Here is a 13,334-nt window from a genome sequence, read left to right as displayed (position 1 = left end):
AGCCGAGGTGCTGTGACAAAAGCAGAGACACCAAATTGCTGTGCCCGGTTCGTCCTCGGACTGTTTTCGACGGCCTCATCGTGTTCTGCGTTGTGCGTTTCGTGACGGAAAGAAAAGACGAGGAGGAACGGAAAAAGTGCAGTGGGAGAGGAAGGTGAGGCGTGAACCTGGAGAGAAGCACAGATGGAGGATGAGTCATGTGACAACGTGTGTGGAGTGGCAGGCAGGACCTTGGAAAGCTGTCAGGTCGAGCCGATGGATGGACCAGGACCAGGAAAACAAGGAGGAGGGGAAGGTGGCAGGGCCGTCAACAGAATGTTTGGTAAAGGGCGACTGCTGCTAATCTGGAGGTGGAACAACAAGTTAAAGCATTTTAAGAACAAAAAATAAAACAAGCAAACAAACACCTGATCTGAACTTTTTCAGAAGAAAGCAAAGTTCAATTTCTGCACAGATTCTGCACAGAGTGATGTGTTTCTAGTAGGAGTCACTTTTGCCTGAAAAGACAACAGAATATTGATACGTTTTCCTACTTTCAGAGCATTCACATAAAAATCAGACTCTTTTCTTATATTTTAATATCTCAGGTGCACCAGTTACAGCTTCCTGGCCAATCACAGATCTTTAAAACGTCTGAACTGCTCATTCCGATTTTGGTCGTTACAGATTTGTCTGAAAAGTTGCTAAATGTAGCAATAAGGTTGCTAAGTTGGCAACAGTGGGGTAACTGTTGTTAACCATATATGCGCAAATGTAAGCAAGTGGGTGTGTCTGTCAGTCAGTCGTCTCTGATGTTAGGGCAAGAGAAGACAGAAGTTGACTTTCAGATTTTGTGGACTTAGATTCGATCCATTACTTATGTAAATATCGGCCCATCGCGATCTCTCAAAATTAAGGAAATCGGCCCGATTTATCGTTCAGCCGATTTATCGGTGCACCCCTAATTTCAAACTTTAATTTCAGTTCATTTTGATGATAACGGCTTACAGCCTTGTAACGAAAACTGCAAAAATCAGTTGTTGCATAAGACAAGACACAGTACAACAATAGATCCTAGTTATCGAACTAGTGCATCAGCAGAGTGTTCTGCTGAGGAGTTTGGGAAACATCACACATGCTTCAGTAAAGTACCATGTGAACAGTCAGCTTGTTCGGTGAGCTCTTGCTGGACAGCTGCCTTTAGTCAGCAGGTTTTCTCATTCATGTGGATTATGACATGTTCAAAACATAACATTTTGGCATGTAAAATATATTTACATTTTGGCATGTTAAATGAGAAACAGGAGGGTTTCAGTTGCTGAAATCCACAATCACCGAAAATAAACAGAGCTAAACGGTTAGAATACAAAACACTCTGCAAAAGGAATTTATATTATAAGACCTTAATATGTTTTAACTTGAATTTATGAAATAAAGGCATCTGTGATGATATTTTTAAAAAGTATTAAATAAGCATATTCAATATTGTCATATGCTTTTTGAGGCCCATTTAATAATGTGTGCATATAGCCTTAAAGTAGGCTACTGTAGCTACGTTTTTACTTAGATACATGATTCTTGAATTATCTGAAGGCAAAATTTTAACTTTTTTTTGGTAACGCATAATTTTATTGTGATTACCAACTAAAATTTTAGTGTGTGGATTACATGAGAATGAATTATGGAAGGCCAAAAGTTGAAATCAGATTTGATAAATGTAGTTTAATGCAGCAGCACTGCATGAATTGCCAAAGTCAGTGGGCGGGGCTTACACTGCTCTCCTGTCAACCAATCAAATGTCTATTTAACAATTCAGTGGCAGGTGCTGCACTGCTGCTGACATAATTAAATAAAGCTTGACTGCATATGTTCGCATACGATTGAAACATAAAACTAATTCAAATTTAATTTTGGCATTTAAATTATTGACCCACTTGAGTAAATATGCATGAATGTATTCATTTCCAGTTTTATTTAAATTGTCACATATATAAATAATCACTTTGTCATGTATTTGTTTCTCAAAATCTGATACAGTTTGCCCTCTTTAGGTGGAGAAGTGAGGAGAGAAAAAAAATGACACGAGCATTCATGTGTAGTAAATAAATGTCGTAAGACTCTGAAGCATGTTCTTTTCTTAAATTCATGTTCATAAAAATATTACTCTGATAGGACTGCCAGCGAGGGAGGCGGCAGAAGAGTGACTTCTTAGAAGTAGTCTTGGTGTAAATCCATACCAAGAAAACTATTAAGAATACATATACAATCCTTCACTGGAGTAACTTTATCTGTGACATTACTTTATTAGTGCCACTCTGGTTGGTGGACACCTCCAGCTACAGTATGTGTCCGTGTGCCTTATGGCAGTACTCCAAATCATTTACACTGTACTTATAAGCTTGTCTGGCATTGTTTGTTTTTTTTCTTATTGAACGCATAAAGAGATCCAGCTCATCTTTAAAGCCATCCAACACCCACTGAAATACAGTATATCAGCTGCACAAAAGAGGCGAAAATATGCCAGAAAACGGTAGCAGTAGTGTTGCTCTTCCACGTGGGTGCTCTCTATACAATCTGATGGATGCATGGGTTTTATCTTAAGCCTAAAAAGACTCATATAATACTTAAGATTCCTTTAATAGCAGTACTGGGTTGTGCTGAAGGCCTTTGTTGGCACCGACGAGGTCAAACCAGCCTGCATTGTATTTTGGCTGACTTGTCAATCAAAATGTCTTCAGGTATCAAGTTATACAAAACAAACTGCTGCTCTTAAACTTCTATAAGAACAGTTGTTTTTTTTTTCTTTCTTTTTTTTTCTCTTTTTTCAGTCTCCTCACTCTCATGCAATAAGGTCTACATAAGGATGCGGGATACAGTTCTTGTTGTTGACTAATACCTCGGTGGTACGTCTAAAAACTGGGTTTGTACTTTGCTAAAATGCAGGCAGAGATAAATATTCAGTTCAAAACTTATCGGGGGCGGCGGGGTTTGGACAAGCCTTGATGTCGCTCAAGGTCCTGGAGGACAAACTGTGGTGTTTTCTTCTGACTGCTATGTCAGATTCAAGATTCAACCTTCGCTTTGGCTTAAGGTAACAGTCCACTTCAGTCCTTTAGAAATTAGGACCTGCAAGGACACCAGCGGACACTGTGACCACTCCGCCCTCCCTTTTTCCTTAAAGGGAGCACCTATGCTTTTGTCTGTGCAGAGATTTCACCCCCTCCTATTTTGGCGGTATGACCACAAGCGGTGCCCCTCTACGCGGCCTCCACATCAGCACTTGGGCGTCGTTGGCGTTCGGCCTTCCCAGAGCGTTGGGAGGAATGGGCTCCTGGTAGTTGAGGATGTGCGGCTGCTCCTGGTACGGTCGACCCACAAGCGAGGCCCTGGATCCGAGTGGCATGTCCGGCTCCACGGCGATGTCGACCCGCATCCTCCACCGCACTGTCTGCAACACAATGCGCTCCTACAAAAGACAAGAAGGATGTACTTAGTATGGCAGGAATACTCCTTCAATAATGGGAATTATGATGGTCTTGAAGTTGCATTATGTTATCTATTACATGACAGGGGTGTCCAAGTCCACTCCTGGAGATCCTGCAACTTTTAGATGCATACCTTCTCTAACACAGTTGGATCACATAAACTCACCGTTACCAGGTCTTTGTAGAGCTGATCTGGCGAAAGAATTCAGCCTTTTGACTAAATGGCTGGGAGCAGGGATGCATCTAACAGTTGCAGTCATGAGGACTGTAGTTGAGCACCACTGGTCTTAAACTATGCTAATCTGTCCAGAGAGAAGCTGAACAAGCTTTAAATTCAACAGAAAAGAGGCCTGACTAAAATCTTCGGCTGCAGCCTGACTGAGTTTTAATGACCACTGCAGGGGCTTTCCATTGGCCATAATACAGTCATTTGTAACTTTACACCAAAAGAGAAAAGTGCAAGAGGAGCTGATACCATCACAGCCTGTCTGTGTGAAATAGAGTCTGGATGTACAGCCAGTGTTCTGCATTAACAGCTCAGACAAAAATGTTGATGGACGCACGTGAAACCGAAGCAAAACGATGCGAAAACAGACAGCCGACTTGCTCTCTGCGGTCTGCTCCTACCTTGGTGACAGAGTTCATGGCCACCAGCCAGGTGATGAAGCTCTGATCCCGGGTGATGTGGGTCAGCATCGGGGTGTTGCTGTTGCTTATGGGGACTGCCCAGGTCACGCTGGGGTAGAAGTTGTCATTCATGCTGACCGTCAGCCGAGATGGTTTGGACGTGGGGCCGGTCAGGGTCACCGTCTCCGTGGTGTTGCCATACCAAGGGTAGCTGACGCCATCCGAGTCGCTGATGGCCTTCACCCGGCCCTCTCGCAGCTCTGGTAGCTCCCAGCTAGACCTGCACCAAGACAGGACACAGAAAGGTGAAACTTACTTTGCCTGAGTGAAGATGCAACATAAAAAGCCAGGTGGCGTCTTCTCCTCACATGCCAATATCACCATAGGTGTTGTAGAACTCCATCTGGGTACAGGCTTGGATCCAGCCCACCACCCAGGTCTCATTGCGGGGCACCGGCGGCATCACAACTCCTGCTGAGGCCCTGAAGTAGGGTGTCTTATAACGGAGCACAATCGGTGAGTTCTCCTCTATGATTGTAGGACACTGGTCAATAGAGGCAGACACCTCGTACACCACGATGTTCTCCCGCCTGATGCGAGGCTTGCAGGCGATACTTTGAAGGCAGCCCATAGTGCAGGCGACAAGCAGAAGGAGCAAAAACAGAGAAGGAGGGACCAAGTGATGCCTGGCCAGTATGCTCATCGGTCCCCCCTCAGGGCTCCACCCGTGCTTGGAGAGCAGACCTAAGCTTTTAATTGCACATCACCAGTGATTGGTTGGGAAGGAAGAGTGGAGAGGATGATTGGGGAGTGCCACAGTCACCACAGATCAAGCACACAAACATCCACCATCATATCTCCAGGATGGTGTGGAGAGCGGTTTCGGGGGAGAGTATATCACAGATCTCCGCAGCCTCCTCCCCCCGGTCTGTCTGCTGACTGCCGCACTGCCCTTGGCGCTCGTCCCCAGAAACTGCAATCCGGCCTCCCCTGGGCTGCTGCTTCCGCTCCGCCGAGCGTCCCCCGCTCCTGGTCGAGTCCGCACGTCCGGCTGCACGTCGGTGCCCCTTGATCCTGCTGCCCTGCTGGCGGCTCTGCGCTGTCATGTCAAGTGGCGACAGGGCAGCCAGGTGCGTCAGAGGAGGAGGAGGAGGATGAGGGCTGGGATGCCTTTTGTTCACTCGACTTTCCTCGGATTTGCCCGAAATTCACGCGGCGCCCTCGAAAGCCAAAATCGGGGTTTTCATCGCTCTGACCTACATGGAAACAGAAGATGCGAAAAGGCGAGCTCGTAAAGGCGGAGCCAGCGCGGGATGTTTTAGTGCTTTCCTCGCAGAGCGCTTCCATCCGCGGAGACCCATGAATGGTGCATCATGAATGGAAGCAGCGAGGTGGAACGGACGTGATAAAAGCATACCATCAGCCCCTCGGTTAGCCGCCTCATCGCCAGGCTGTGGATCATAACGGAGCGGAGAGCATCCTCTTCCCAGCGGCGGGTCGCCTTGTACGGTTTGGAGGTGCTGATGCTGTAGAGGCAGCGGAGGGATGAAGAGACAGAGAGAGAGAGAGAGAGAGAGAGAGAGAGAGAGAGAGAGAGAGAGAGAGAGAGAGAGAGAGAGAGAGAGAGAGAGAGAGGGAGGGAGGGGCGTCACCCGACCTCTGCATTGAAAAAAATAACAAGTGCACCGAGAGGGCGTGGCCACGACTCCGCATGACGCACCGTGCGGGGACACCTCATTGGTGGATGAAGTCAACAGCGGAAGTGGAAGCCGTCTTGTTCTTCCACCGACCGACACAACTGACACGCACTCACCGGTCACCACGGCGCCGCTTCCCCGCTCGCTCGGTGCTGGTTTATGTTGGGCCGCTTGCTCGGTAACGCGTCGCAGAGCTTGTTGAAGCGGGTGTCGCGCATCATGAAGCCGAAGGTTATCTTCGTCCTGGGCGGGCCCGGCGCCGGCAAAGGGACGCAGTGCTCCAAAATAGTGGAGGTATGATGGAGGAAAGACAATGAAATCTGGCCACTTCCGTTGCGAAAGTGCAGCTCGGTGGCGCGAGAAGCTTTGAGCGCTCCGACTCATTATTACGTTTTTATTATCGACCTAGTAACCATGTCTGTTTTTCTATCGCCTTCCGCTTGTCCTCTAAAAGTAGATGTTAGCTAGCTAGTTAGCTCCGTTTCAGCTCTGACGCCGTGGCGCTTGTAAACAAACAGAACCAGGCTCCACTGAAGCGGGGAAGACGAGTTTAATGACGCCACTGAGACCAGCACGCGCTCCCCATGCAGCGCCAGGTTCATCCGGAGCGAACAGCCGAATGAATGAGCGAAGCGAACATGACGTAGAGCAAACGGAGCCGGCAGGATGTTGGGTCCTTCCTACCGCCTGGTCTGCGCTGCTGCAGTTACGTAACAGCCAGGGCCAGTCTGGAGGGCCCCGGGTCCCCCTCCATCAAACAGGAACACATGTTTGAGCAAACATCTATTGATTTACTGACAAGATGGAGTTCACTGTACCGAGCTTAAAGCTTCAGCCTCTTCTCGGTGTATTTTCTCTCATGGAGATGTGAAACACTACCAGTAAGTTGTTGAAATATGCAGACATAGATCCATACACGAGGTAAAGGGATTACCTTACTGACTGGATACCTACTAGCAAGCTTAGGGTCAAAATTGTCTTTGGTAATGTTTTTTTTTTTAAAACTTTCTCTGTGGCTGTTTTTAGCTTCAGTGATGTTCACAGGGGAGACTCCACCGCTGCTGTGTGGTTATTAGCCAGAAGGAACAAAAAAATCAAATCAAATAAAAAGATAACTTGTTAGGTTATTCAAACTTCCATTATACGGCCTCTGCGGTGTTTCACAGATTATTGATGTCAATCAGTTTATCTTTCAGAAATCCCAGTTCAGTTAAAAAACGCTCTATCTGTTCCAAAAGGCGCAAATCGTTTCATGCAAGTATCTTCCAAAGCACAGCTGGTGCTGCGCGTCTGTAGCAGTCAGTCTTGCAACAAAGCTCTTGAGGACTCTGACTGAAGACTGATGCTGTATGACGGTCTGATGGCTGTCCTGACATGCTCATGGCTCAGTAGCCAGGAAGCAGAGACTGTATTCCATCCATAGCAGCGTCTCCTGGACGGCACCGTCACTTTTTGGCTGGCTCTGCTAATCCACCTCATTGGCTTTTGCCACTCCAAATGTTCTCACACTGTTGTTTTACAGTCATTCAGTTCAGTCCTCCAATCAGGCGTTGTATTGCTGGGATTTATTAGATTCTCATTCATTTGATCCAAATTTATTTCTCATCCAAAATAAACTCAAAATGGAATGTGAAGTGAATTAAAAAGCAGCCAAATATTCTACAGCATCATATGTAATAGCCACATGAGCATATCATCTTCAAGAGGACTTTGTTTATAGACCAGTTATAGATGAAAAACCAGTTTCCATCTGTTAGCTTAGCATTGTTCTTCCTGTCCTCCCACTGTTTGTGTTTAACGGTAAAACCGGTTTCTTGCTAAAAGCATTGCAGAGCGGCATTCATGCTAGAGCTGCATTCATGCTCGCTACCAGCACTCATGCTGGTAGCGAGGGTTTTATGATGGAGACTTTGCACCAGCGTGATTGGGTGTCGGCTGCCACGTTGCCAGAGCAAGCAGTCAGACCTGAATGACAGAAGCTCCTTTCATTCAGGACACAAACGGCCGACTTTTTCCGAGCCTCACGCTTCCAGTCTGATAAAGCACTCATCGTTTGTTTGGATAAAAACGGAGCAAGGGATGCACGCGTTCGTTGTGTTTTAACCCTGAACATCAGTTGATCATATGAAAATTCTATCGTTTTCTGTGTGTGCGTGCGTGCGTGCGTGCGTGTGTGTGTGTGTGTGTGTGTGTGCGTGCGTGTGTGTGTTTGTTTCAGGCCTACAACTACACTCATTTGTCAGCTGGAGATTTGCTGAGGGCAGAGCGAAGCAGAGAAGGGTCTGAGTTTGGACAGCTCATCGATAACTATATCAAAGAAGGCAAAATCGTCCCGGTGGAGATCACCATCAGCTTACTCAGACAGGTACGCATCGGGTCCAGGTTCTGCATACAAGTTGCCTACAACTTCTGCTTAGATGAAGTTGTATGCAGAACCACACAACGTCTGCACACAGCTTTGTCAGGGCCAGGTTCATCGTTAGTCAATCAGTTTTATTAATGTAGAAAAAACACTTTTTTCTTTTTAAAATGTTGTGTGACTGAAAGAACTATGATGGAATATTAGGGCCGTTACAGACAGCAAAACAAAAGAGGTACATTCCTACCCAAAATCTCTTGGAAGTTAAGAAGTTGAAAGTTTTCAACTTTTGAAGCTTGACATTTCTGTTCTTTTTTCTAGTTTAATCTCAAAATGAGGTGACAAAATTAGTGGTACTCCCTTTAAGTTCCTTTAAAAATAAATGTGACTCTAGATGACTATGTCATGCTAGGAGAGATGCAGCAGAATACAGTGAAACTCTCACCACTGATCCCAGTGATCTTCAGCAGTGCGACAGAAGTTGATGTTCTTCCAAACTTGGGGAGATGACTCAGCAGTTTATTTCAAAATGTGATTTTTATTAGTGCAGTGAAAGAAAGCCAGCGTGTCATAATAAACATTCCTGCAGCTGCTCCAGAGTTGCCAACAGGTCATTTATTCTGCTTCTTTTGTCAACATCTGTTTTTCTGTCCAAGGTTTTCACAGCTGCTCTGTGAGCCGCTCCAACTTTGTTTGTGCCAGTCATGCAAACCTGCTGCGTTTCCATTCACCATATAATCGCAAAATTTGACATTTCGAAAATAAATGTGCTTAATTCGTCGTAGTTTGGTTATGATACCCACATGCATTTTCCTGTGTACAGTACAATTTTGAATTATTCTATTTGTTCCATTCGCAAACCAAACCAAACCAAACCAAACCAAACCTGTGTGATAATGTTAAAAACCAAAGCCCAGGCCTGATTACTGTGTGCTTTACTAGATGTGTTAATATTTACACAAATTAAATCTATAACTCTGTCTTTTGATCACATAATTTTATAGTGAAAACATGTAAACATGTTCGAAATGAGTTTATTTCACAAAACTGCATCGGAAGCACTTTTTCCACATCACAGGAGTCACATGATCAACATCTGAATGTTACTGCTGGAGCAAACTATGAAGAAGACAACCACAGGAAGTAGATGGAGGACGGTGGCGCGTTTTTTAATGACTTGTTGCATGAACAATGTTATCTTGGGATTTTAATCATGTTTCTTATTGAATGGAAATATCACAACTGCAAAGTTGTGTTTCTGTGACATTAGCAGCATGTTGACAAAGTTTTGCGCACATTTTGTAACGTGCAGCTGTTGCCATTTTTGTGGTTTATCCCCCGTTTAGTCCATGGAAGAGACGATGACCAAAGATCAGAACAAGAGCTATTTCCTAATCGATGGCTTCCCTCGTAACGAGGACAACCTGCAGGGCTGGAAAAAGGTCATGGACGGCAAAGCAGATGTCAAGTTTGTGCTTTTCTTTGACTGCAGCAACGAGGTGCGCCACCGAACGGAGCATCCGAACCCACAACCGCTTTATTTCAGTCCAACACATAAAATATGACGATGTGACGTGTGCGCAGGTTTGCATCGACAGATGTTTAGAAAGAGGGAAGAGCAGCGGACGGACAGATGACAACAGGGAGAGCCTGGAGAAAAGGTGAGACGTCTGCTGAGTGCTGAATGCATGCTAGTTTGATTTGTTTCTGTGTGAAGAAGTCCAGCTAAAATCCAGCATGTCTGATTGCTCTGGCCTATTTAACTGGCCGACTGGATACCTGCATATGTCGCTGGCCTGATTTACGTCTCGTTCGAGTCCCCTGTGCGGCCCGACCCCAATTACCAGCTGCCGTTTCTTCTTCTTCTTCTTCTTACGCAGAATCCAAACCTACCTGAACTCTACGCGACCAATCATCGAGCAATACCAGAAACATGGCAAGGTGCGCACCATTGACGCCTCCCGCTCCGTGGACGAGGTGAGGAAATGCCTCGATACGGCTTTTTCGCCGTTCTTAAAGCCCGCTGAAACATTTCCACATTTTGTCTTTTTTGGCCGTCACTTTCCTAAAATATTGGGCTTAAGGTGATTTTTTTTTGACAAAGGCATTTTTGTCTTTTGACAAAAAAATGACTTATTTATTTTTATTTAAGGAAGGAGACAACACGAAGTAAACCAACTCAAGGTTTTCAACATTTTCCACCAATAAAAATCTGTAAAGTGCGGCATGCCTTTTTATTGTGAGCATCCACCCAAACTTTTTACAGGTTTCTTCTTTCCGTACCTTCATGAAGGCCAGATTTGAGGAGTTCTTGACTAAACCTCAGATGCTTTCTAAGGACGCTCTCGACAATGAGATGCTGCATCACAGACGGTTATCCTTTAAATAAATAAATACTCCTCTACGTCTCTTTCACAGACATGTCCCTCTCTCCTGCTTCTCTGGTTAATGCTATCCAAACTCGTCATCATTTTAAATATGATTTAATTTTGTTTTGCTTTGTAGTGAAAAGACCAGCAGGTAGTGGAGCTCCTGCCTCCACTGTCTCCATCATGCTGGTTTTTTAACAGTCGTCTCAGCAGCGGAGCCCAAAGTGGGTCCTGAAGGGCCGGCATCCTGCATGATTTAGTTCTCTCCCTGGTCTAACACACCTGAATCAAATGATGGCTCGTTACATGGCCTGAGAAGAACCTTGACATGCTGGGAAGGTTGTTGGTTCTACCAGGGAGAGAACTCAAACGTGCAGGATGCCGGCCCTCAAGGGCCCACTTTGGGCACCCCTGATCTCCTTTAGGTGACATCTGGAGCCCTTTGGGGTTTAATTCACAACAGTCTTTCTCTAACTGTGATCCGCCGGCGCCCCCTAGTGGCCCGCAAGGTACTGCATGTAAGCGACTGTTTATTTACATGACTTGAGCTCAAATTGTAAGCTTAATCTCTTAAGCTCAAAGTTAGCTTAACAAAAGACTGTTTTTAAAAAATGATAATGGATAAAATTGTATCACTCAAAAAGAAAAACTGAAGACACTGGTGGAAGGAAAACAATACCAGGATTAGTTATATGAACAGAAGAAACCAATGATATCTGCTGTCAGAGTTGATGTTCACTAGTGACTCGACTCTTTTGAACGGTTCTTTGCCATGAACTGTAGGACTCCACACTCGGTTGATGAGAACTTTTCTTTGTTTTTTGCAACTTTGCTTGTTGATAGAGCTCTGCTCACACATCAACAGATTTGTTGCTTTTGTTTCTGCCAGTGCAACTCAAGTCTATTTTTCTTCTTGTTATGCTTCTGAATTACAAATACAGAAGCATAACGTTCTTAAAGCACACAGCAGCTGTAGTGAAGAACAGCTTTGTTTTTTGACTTGCTGTCATTGGAGAGTTTAGAATCCACACTTTCAGAGTTTGTAAATAACTCAAAACGCCCCGAGTCAACTTGTTCATGGTTCGTCGTGGCCATCTTCTAAACACCATTAGCTTTCTCATTAGGATGAACAAAGACGACTATAAGTGACTTGAGACTAAAATTGTAATTTCAGGTTGTATTTATTAAGATGTTGTTATTGTGGGGGTTTTCCAGTTATGCCATTCAAGAGCGTTTGTTAAATGTGTTAAATGGTCCTCAGTCTGGAAACGTTTGATTTAGAGGTGTGCCGCACTTTTTAGATTTTTACATGTGCAGTCAACCAAATGTGAAAATCTTCCACTTCAACTTAAAGTTTGCTGTTGTAATGTGACAAAAAGGTGGGAATGCTGAATAGGAGTGCATGGAGACGGTGTTTGTTTTTCTTTCTTTCTTGTCTTTTTAACCACAGAGAGAAACTAAGCCCCGCCCTTTTGTTTCCTGTCCCTCCAGGTGTTTGCTGATGTGAAAGCCGTCCTGGACAAAGAAGCTTGACTTTTTCCAGCTGTCAGCAACATTCATTTATCTTTTAAAGTTTCTTTTTATCCACTACTTCAATGCATTTCTATGTCCTTCCAGATGAGTTTTTATGTTTTTCATTTTGATTTCCGTGTCTTTTTGTAAATGCGGCGCTGTTCGTGCGAACCCGCCGCGCGGTTGATAGAAGTAATGGGGCTGTGGGCCGGGTGCTGGGGGCCGGGTGCTGGGGGCCGGGTGCTGGGGGCCGGGTGCTGGGGGCCGGGTGCTGGGGGCCAGGGGACGGGAGGAGATGTCCAGCAGCTACTCGCCATCGACCCGTTCCGAACCTCTCCTCTCGAGACGCTTGTAATTTTATCAAAGACGCTGAACGCTATCATCAACATGGTATTTAGCACTAATGTCTTCACAGTATCATGTCATTAGAAGGAGCTGTGATGCTTCAGACCAAACTGTCATGTGACCTGGTGACAAGGACCGAGTAGACTCTTCATCGATCAGCCAATAACCTTTCAGGAATCTCATTAAATTCAATTGTACATCTGTGTCGTGTTTGGACAGCGGCTGCTCCACATGGAAGCATCCAGCATCTGGTTGGGGGGGGAAAGGCGGGAAGCGTGAGACGTATCTTTAGCAGAACATTTTGATGCACGTCATTGAAGAAATAATATCTGGGACAAGTTGAAATAAATATGTAGATGAAAATGAATTTTTTTTCGAATGACATGTTTGAGGAGGATTCATAAAGATGGAAAGTGAAAACAAAGCATTGTTTTTGTTTTTTGGGGTTTTTTTTTTTGCTATTTTGGTTATGATACCAAATATCATAATCATTCATTTTAAGGAGAACACCTATCAAAGCCAACTGAGACCTGTGTGAAAATGGGAACATTAAATCCTGTTTCATTATCCACACTCAGTGCACATGACTACATATGTTTACATCATCACAGAGTCAAAATCCAACACAATGTGTATGTAGCTGTTTCCATTGAGCAAATTTGTGCAATATGGTATATTGAAAATAAAATAGCTTGATTAAAAACATGCAAATGTTGAAAATTATTTTTTTACTAATACATTTTTTACTAGGATTATGCTACTGATAGCAAAGACTTGCTCAAGATCCAATCAATGTTTTACAAACATCACATCATCAACCAGCAGGGGGCGAAACATCCCATGTTTCAATGCATGTTCTCAGCTTATGAACAAAAAAAACGATGTTTGTGAAAATACGTTCACTATCTGAAGGATTTAAGATCTTATTGTTTTTGTTTAAATGTATATCATTGTTTCTAGT

General features: G+C 44.5%; 2 protein-coding genes across 2 annotated transcripts; one reads left to right on the top strand and one right to left on the bottom strand.

Moving 5' to 3' along the window:
• Positions 1-1,932: 1,932 nt before the first annotated feature.
• fam78ba (family with sequence similarity 78 member Ba) lies at positions 1,933-5,738 on the bottom strand. Its single transcript, XM_055032982.1, has 4 exons — positions 5,509-5,738; positions 4,460-5,347; positions 4,092-4,371; positions 1,933-3,445 (listed from the first exon to the last, which is right to left on the bottom strand). Exons 2-4 carry the CDS (start codon positions 4,792-4,794, stop codon positions 3,203-3,205), a joined length of 858 nt encoding a protein of 285 aa, XP_054888957.1. The 5' UTR covers positions 4,795-5,347; positions 5,509-5,738; the 3' UTR covers positions 1,933-3,202.
• A 106-nt stretch (positions 5,739-5,844) lies between these two features.
• cmpk (cytidylate kinase) lies at positions 5,845-13,078 on the top strand. Its single transcript, XM_055032983.1, has 7 exons — positions 5,845-6,082; positions 8,007-8,153; positions 9,494-9,646; positions 9,732-9,808; positions 10,028-10,124; positions 12,008-12,254; positions 12,311-13,078. The coding sequence occupies exons 1-6, from the start codon at positions 5,948-5,950 to the stop codon at positions 12,047-12,049; spliced, it is 651 nt and encodes a 216-aa protein (XP_054888958.1). The 5' UTR covers positions 5,845-5,947; the 3' UTR covers positions 12,050-12,254; positions 12,311-13,078.
• The last annotated feature ends 256 nt before the right edge of the window (positions 13,079-13,334 follow it).

The sequence above is a fragment of the Poeciliopsis prolifica genome, unplaced genomic scaffold (assembly GCF_027474105.1).
Source record: "Poeciliopsis prolifica strain line A6 unplaced genomic scaffold, Auburn_PproV2 SCAFFOLD008, whole genome shotgun sequence".
Classification (NCBI taxonomy): domain Eukaryota; kingdom Metazoa; phylum Chordata; class Actinopteri; order Cyprinodontiformes; family Poeciliidae; genus Poeciliopsis; species Poeciliopsis prolifica.
The sequence above is the reverse complement of the archived record's forward strand: the minus strand, read 5'-3'. Positions and strand labels throughout refer to the sequence as shown.

Coding starts and splice junctions, on each gene's coding strand:
- fam78ba (XM_055032982.1), bottom strand. CDS start 4,794: ATGAGCATACTGGCCAGGCATCACTTGGTCCCTCCTTCTCTGTTTTTG. Junction 4,372..4,459: donor ACCTATGGTGATATTGGCAT/GTGAGGAGAAGA, acceptor GTCTTGGTGCAG/GTCTAGCTGGGAGCTACCAG. Junction 3,446..4,091: donor CCATGAACTCTGTCACCAAG/GTAGGAGCAGAC, acceptor TGTCTTTTGTAG/GAGCGCATTGTGTTGCAGAC.
- cmpk (XM_055032983.1), top strand. CDS start 5,948: ATGTTGGGCCGCTTGCTCGGTAACGCGTCGCAGAGCTTGTTGAAGCGG. Junction 9,809..10,027: donor AGGGAGAGCCTGGAGAAAAG/GTGAGACGTCTG, acceptor CTTCTTACGCAG/AATCCAAACCTACCTGAACT. Junction 10,125..12,007: donor CCTCCCGCTCCGTGGACGAG/GTGAGGAAATGC, acceptor CTGTCCCTCCAG/GTGTTTGCTGATGTGAAAGC.